The sequence below is a fragment of the Priapulus caudatus genome, unplaced genomic scaffold (genome assembly GCF_000485595.1).
Source record: "Priapulus caudatus unplaced genomic scaffold, Priapulus_caudatus-5.0.1 Scaffold105, whole genome shotgun sequence".
NCBI classification, from domain to species: Eukaryota; Metazoa; Priapulida; class Priapulimorpha; order Priapulimorphida; family Priapulidae; genus Priapulus; species Priapulus caudatus.
The window spans coordinates 94,260-101,370 of record NW_014577166.1 but is presented as its reverse complement, the minus strand read 5'-3'; the positions used below and the strand labels follow the sequence as shown (position 1 = coordinate 101,370).

Genomic DNA, 7,111 nt, shown 5'->3' with positions numbered 1-7,111 from the left:
GGAAAACTCATCCCCATGGAACGACCTTTACATAGGACGTATCCGTGCAAATAGCAGCAGGATGGCAGCTATCCTGGGGAGAAATAGGAATTCATAGTCATACACACGGTGACTGGATCGGAAAACTCATCCCCATGGAACGACCTTTAAATAAGACACAGCCTAGCAAATAACAGCAGGATGGCAGCTATCCTGGGGAGCAATAGGAATTCATAGTCACACACACGGTGACTGGATAGGAAAACTCATCCCCATGGAACGACCTTAACATAAGACGTATCCGTACGAATAGCAGCAGGATGGCAGCTCTCCCGGGGAGCACAGCGGGGATATAGTTATATTCACACAGGCGGTGACTGGATAGGAGGGACTCATCCATTGATCACTGATCCTAGCATACCGATGTCGGGTGGCCCAGCAGCAGCAGCAGCAGCGGCGGCGGAGGAGGAGGAGGAGGAGGAGACAGCTTGTGTCATTTGTGACAGGGCGAGGCTGGCGACACACGAAATAGCTCGAGTCGTGAGTCAGTGCCGCCGCCGCCGCCGCCGACCCTGTTGCTGCTGCTGCTGATAATGCTGCTGCTGCTGCTGCTTAGCTTGGCTACTGCTGCTGCTGCTGCTACAGCTGCTGCTGCTGCTGCTGCGGTTACTGCCGCTACTGCTACGATACAAGGGGCAAGCCCACTACGTCCGGAGACGGACAGTCATTCATGAGCACACGTAATATGAGAATGAGATGGTGCATGACCAACCCTTACATGAGGAGGATGATGACCGGCCAAGCTGGGAATGGTTCACAGGAAGCCTATTATTGATGCTGTTGTAATGAGAGAGCGAGTGAGAGGGGAGGCAGAGAGAGGGAGCGGGAGAGGGAGTGGAGAGAGAGGGGGAGGGAGAGGGAGCGGGAGAGGGAGCGGGAGTGGAGAGAGATGGAGAGAGGGAGAGAGATATAAGAAAGAAAGAGAGACAGAGAGAAGGGGGAAGGCGAGATGAGGGAGCAGAGCGGAGAGAGGGGAGAAAGAGCGCGCTGGTGGATAAACAGGGAACCATTTACAGCACCACATCTGCCTCGTGTTGTGTGTGTGTGTGTGTGTGTGTGTGTGTGTGTGTGTGTGTGTGTGTGTGTGTGTGTGTGTGTGTGTGTGTGTGTGTGTGTGAGGATGTGAATATAAAAAAGACGTTGAAACGATAATACTCGCACAAAGAAGGGCTGGTTACAGCTGCAAGTTTATCAAACTGAGATTATATACAATAGCTAAACCGGCATGTCATTATTTAGCAGGATTTTTAATTCCCACTAACAGGGGAAATATTAGGGTTTAATATTTTGTTGACTAATTATTATTGTATATGTTTTCAAGAATAAGATTTGGAATCAGAAATCCGTTCTAAAAAATCCACGGGTTTATAATCTACACCAGTAAATCCCCGGATTGCAGAGTTTCACCGTGAAAGACGAACCGGCATAAATTCCTCGCTTCCCAATGGGAAAAGGCCACCAGGAATATACATTCGCGAGCGGCCAGGCAGCAGGGCAAGCTAAATTTAGCAGCAGCGAGATGATATAAGGGGGATCGGCAGCGTAAGATGATGACTCACGACTCCCGGTTTAATCATGCACATTATAAGGATGCAAAAACATGGCCTGCAGGATAGGCATGTTTCGCCCGGGAGTAAGCACGGTATTTATAGCAAACACACCCGCGCGCGCACACACACACACGCACACACAGACAGACGCACACGGATGTACGACGGCACGCACCCACCACCCACACACCACCCACACCATCTTGTACACGCGCAAAGTAGTTCTGTATTTAAACACATAACGCAGCCAAAAACACCTGCACCCAACAGGCATCTCCTGGTATTGCTAAGAGATCCCCTGGGGAGACGGGGTTGCCCATGCATGGGAAATTAACAATGATGGGATGCAGACGTCCAATTGTGTCCGTTAAGTTTTCGGAATTTTGTAATTTTGGGATTGAGTATTTTAGAATTTTGGAATTGAATGGGATTGTCATACGCCATAAAATTCGGTCAATCCGATCACTCTCTTGCTCTCTTCCTCTGTGTATCATGCCCCACCCCTCCTACATCCTCCCATGTCCCTCTCCCTTTCCCTCTATTTCTTCCGGTCTTTCCCACCTCCCTCCTCCACCTTTCCTCCATTATTACCTCTATCCGTCCGCCCCTTCCTCCCCTCGTCCCATCCTATCCTCGTTTTCCTTCTCCACCCCTTTCTTTCTCCATCATTATCTCTCTTACTCTACCATTTCCCTTATACACTTCCCTAAATTCCATAGGTCTCTCTAACATTCACACCTCGTCTTTTGCTCCTCCTCTCTATCTCTCACTCTTCCTCTCCCAATCTTGCTCGTTCTATACCACTCGCCTTTTCTCCGGCAATCTGAGTTAATTTCTTTCTGCTCTCCTGCTCACGTTTTCAACATTTCTCAGCAAGATATATTTAGTCTACAGTATATTTACACGCGCGCGAACGTATAGCAACGCCAGTGGCGATGATACACGCTTTCAGTAATTTTGTTTCCATTTCGTTAACATCGATCAACAGCTAGAAGCAACGCGGACATACTATCAGGAGTGAATAATAATAGATCTATCTCTATATATCTATTGTGCATGCGTGCGCGTGTATGTGTGTTTGTGCGTGTGCGTGTGCGCGTGTGTAGGTACGTGCACGTGTGCGTGAGTGTGTGTTTGTCGGCGTGTGCGCGTGCGTGCGTGTACGTATATTACCAAGAATCCATTAACCCCAGAGCGTACAACGCGTAAGAACATCGTAGAGACAAGCGGTTGATCTTATATTGGCTAGCTATGACTCCTGCATAATATTCCCGTAGAGAAGTATCAAAATAAGGTAGGTAAACTTTATTAATTTTGCTGAAACGACACCATGGTTTTCCTATTTCAGCGTTGTACGCTCTGGGGTTAATAGGCTCTTAATATTACGTATATATGTTATAGAGCGTCTACGTCCACGATAGAGAGCGCAGCGACCACGCGCGTTCAGCAGCCACCCTACATCATAATGAGCGCGCGGGTGTAAAAACACGTAAATTGGTTAGTAGACACACACCGCCACTGAATTATGCATGCCGAACTCCTGCGCTACACTCGATATAACAAGCCATTCACAGGCAAAAGAGAAGCGAATCAATCAAGCGGCCTGTCCATCACAATAAGAAACCGACTGGCAAAGTTACTCGTGCGTCTGTCCTAAGCATGTGCAGCTATCAACTTCCCCTAGCGAAGGAGACCGAATAAAACCCGCCCGAAACGAAAATCGAAAAACATGAAAGGAATGCCGAGCATGTTCGAGTGGAGAACACGAAGATCGAAATAATGTTCTGGAAGCACTTTCGGTTAATACCAGGACGATAATGGAGTAGAAACAAATTCATCATCGTCAGAGACGCTTGGACACAAACTTCCTACTCGAGCCGATAGGCATCGTCGATAAAAGCACGCCCGATTTTTCAAATTGAAATTCGCTTATTTGTCATTAATATTGAACAGGGAGAGTTTTCCTGTTTTCAGGCGGTCTAATTCTAAGGGAAACCATTAACTGAATTTTAGCAGAAAGCTAGTAATTGCATGGTCCTAGTATTCTGGGTTATCAATTTTGAGTAAAGTTCTGACAACAATATGACTTATTTTTGACACCTACCCAGCCATTAAAGTAATTAACAATTAAAAGTAGTTTAACTTACTACTTTTATTAGTTACTTTCAGTATAACAAAGGTCAGGGTCAGGGTTCAAGGGTTCGCAGGCGCTGAGGTCATCAGCATCCCACTCGTCCTTGTCTTACGTCGTCAGCTCGATGTCAGGGTTAAGGTCAAGGTCAGGGTCAGGGTCAGGGTCAGGGTAATAGCTCACCTGTGACTTCTTCATGACGGTGAGATCGTCAGCGTCCCACTCGTCCTCGTCGTACGTCGTCAGCTGCAGCACGCGGATGATCTCGTTGATCTCATCCGTCATCCGCTGCACCAGGTAGTTCCTGTTCTCCTGAGATTCCTTCAGGCCGTTCCCTCCTGCAGCGGAAGGGGATGGGATCGTAACATGACGTGAAGGGTTGTAACGTGACACGAGCGGTTGTAACATTACGTAAAGGGTGGTAACGTGACGTGAAGGGCGATAGACGTGACAAGAAGAGTTGTATTGTGACGTGAAGAGTGGTTTCTATCTCTATATATCTAGATAAGATCTATCTCTATATATCTATATAAGATCTATCTCTATATATCTAGATAAGATCTATCTCTATATATCTATATAAGATCTATCTCTATATCTATATAATCTATTATTATTCACTCCTGATACTATCTAGGTGTTTCCAGTTATTAGTCCCTGTATGTACGGCTGTCTGATAATAACAACATTGAATAATAATAGAAATTAATCTATTATTATTCACTCCTGATAACAAGATAAACAAGCAAGACTTACTTGCACATCTATTTTACAGACTTCAGTAATGCACACGAGTACAGTGCATTTATTGTTATGTATACACATTAATGGAGTATATTTCATCATTACCCTTGCTGTAAGAGTGCCATAGCTATTACATCAGCACGTGGTAGCACGAGTGGCAACGTATATTTAATGTACGATATATCAGGGCGTGGAGAGGTGTGACTATGCAAATAATTCGCAGCCAACCATCCAAACGTACAGACAGATTACATCCTGCCTGCCTGCTAGTTCAAAAGGTATTCATTAGCCTTAATAAAATTGTCAAATCATATTTTCAATTCAGAAAAAAAGACGAGTACAAAAATCAGTACGATAATGACACACGAGTACACAAATAATTTCTGACCGGATATTGAGCTCAAATCAATAATGGTGGCTTATATATCTCCATGAAATCCCACGCAACAAGGGAGGCAATATGAGAAACGTGTCCAGCGTGCTCAAACCCACACATAATAGAGAAGATAGTTGGGGAAACGTGCCATGAGTGCTCGAACATCCCACACCTAACAGAGAGACCAGTATGAGAAATATGCCCCGAGGGATCAACCCACTCTCCCTGGCCCAATATCTCAAAATTCCCCCCAGAGGAAATTATGCGTATCGGTGATAATATAATTGAGGAGTGTTGTAACTGACCTATACACTCGGTGCTAGTGACAGGCAGCTCCAACCCATAATAGTGACGATAGAATGTTTATTGTTATATAAAAGACAATGCCCAGCAACGACGTGCAGCAATGTTTGGCAAGCTGAAATTTGGCGCGCAATCGCGAAAGACACGTATAAAAGCTGGTCTAGCCTTGTCCGACTTATTAATTAGTAAGCAACGATATTCACGTGGAGGGGTGTGGTTATCTCGCTCAGACAGTGAGCTCAATCAACGAGCTGCACATTTGCATGCATCGTGTCAACTTTGCGGCACTTTATTGATGAGAACTGTCTTTAGCACGTAACATTGCAACCGCGATTGGCTAGAGATGCCTGTCAATCATACAGAAGAACTCGAGGGGGTAATCGCTATGTAGATTGTATCGTGGTGCGCGGATCAGGCAACAATGGCGGGGCAGAGCATAGGTAGTACTCCCGTACATACACTATTAACGGGGTACAATACCGTACGGTATACACACTTTGTATAAGTGGCGACCAAATAAGAGTGACGCATAGTGTGTGAAAGTAGTGTAGCTCCTCTGGCTAGCGTAAGGGCGTAGCAGCAACGCGTACGCATGGGCGCCGCCACTCACCGAGTCCCCTGAATCTGACACTGGTCATTATTTTGATGTAAATGTCATACATACAGTGCACGCTTCAAAGAGAATAGTACGCATAGGCGCAGGCACTCACCGAGTCCCCAGAACCACCGGTCATTATTTTGATGTGCATGTAATTGTGTTATTTGTGTTATTTTGGTAATATAAAATAATAAGTAATAATACAGTGCACGCGTAAGGGCGTAGCAGCAACGCGTTCACCATGCACCCACGCGTGCGCCGGCACTCACCGAGCCCCCTGAACCACACCGGTCATTATTTTTACGTACGCCGTAAGGGCGTGGTACGCGCGCGGGCGGGCGCCGCCCCACTCACCGAGTCCCCTGTCATCGTACTGCGGGTTGCGCAGCCACTTCTGCGCCTGCTCGACGCGCCCGAAGACGGTGTGCGCCGGCTGCTCGACGCCGCTCTTCTCGCTGTTGCTAATCGCCTGCTGCACGAGCTGGTTCAGCTTCAGGAGGCTCGAGTCGATGTTCTTGGCGAGCGCCAGCGCCTGCGGACTCGTGCCCTGCGCGAAGAAGAGAAGAAGGTGAGAGGCGGCGCAGGAGAAGGTGAGAGGCGACGCAGGAGAAGGTGAGAGGCGGCGCAGGAGAAGGTGAGAGGCGGCGCAGGAGAAGGTGAGAGGCGGCGCAGGAGAAGGTGAGAGGCGGCGCAGGAGAAGGTGAGAGGCGGCGCAGGAGAAGGTGAGAGGCAACGCAGAAGAAGGTGAGAGGCAACGCAGAAGAAGGTGAGAGGTGACGCAGGAGAAGGTGAGAGGTGACGCAGGAGAAGGTGAGAGGCAACGCGGAGGAGGAGGTGGCGGAGGAGAAGAAGGTGAGAGGTGACGCGGAGGAGGAAGAGGTGGCGGAGGAGGAGGAGGAGGCGAGAGACGCGCCTGCGCATGCGGACTCGTGCCCTGCGCGAGGAAGAGAAGAAGAAAGAAGGTGAGAGGCGGCACAGGAAAAGGTGAGTGGCGAGCGCCTGCGCCTGCGCGAAGAAGAGAAAAAGACGAGAGGTGATGCGGAGGATGCGGCGAAAGAAGCGCCTGCGGGCTCGTGCCCTGCGCGAGGAAGAGAAGAAGGTGAGAGGCGGCGAGGAGGAGGAAGCGAGAGACGTGTCTGCTAAGAAGAGAAGGTGAGAGGCGGCGCAGAGGAGGAGGCAGCGAGAGACGTGTCTGTGGACTCGTGCCCTGCGCGAAGAAGAGAAGAAAGTGAGAGGCGGCGCGGAGTAGGAGGAGGAGAAGGCAAGAGACGTGGCTGCTAGGAAGAGAAGGTGAGAGGCGGCGCAGAGGAGGAGGCAGCGAGAGACGTGTCTGTGGACTCGTGCCCTGCGCGAAGAAGAGAAGAAAGTGA

General features: G+C 48.6%; 2 protein-coding genes across 13 annotated transcripts in view; both read right to left on the bottom strand.

Annotated features, from left to right (window-relative positions):
* Positions 1–7,111, bottom strand: part of LOC106805209 (vinculin-like) — a 43,277-nt gene that overhangs the window by 32,819 nt on the left and 3,347 nt on the right. For all 12 annotated transcript variants that reach the window (XM_014806708.1, XM_014806712.1, XM_014806711.1 and 9 more), the window contains exon 3: positions 6,096–6,288. In XM_014806708.1, the coding sequence (XP_014662194.1) occupies positions 6,096–6,288 (193 nt within the window). The remainder of the gene's footprint in view (positions 1–6,095; positions 6,289–7,111) is intronic.
* Positions 3,904–7,111, bottom strand: part of LOC106805211 (vinculin-like) — a gene marked incomplete at its 3' end in the record, with an annotated part of 26,655 nt that continues 23,447 nt past the window's right edge. Inside the window, 1 exon segment of the mRNA XM_014806720.1 lies at positions 3,904–4,058. Coding sequence (XP_014662206.1) covers positions 3,904–4,058 — 155 coding nt within the window.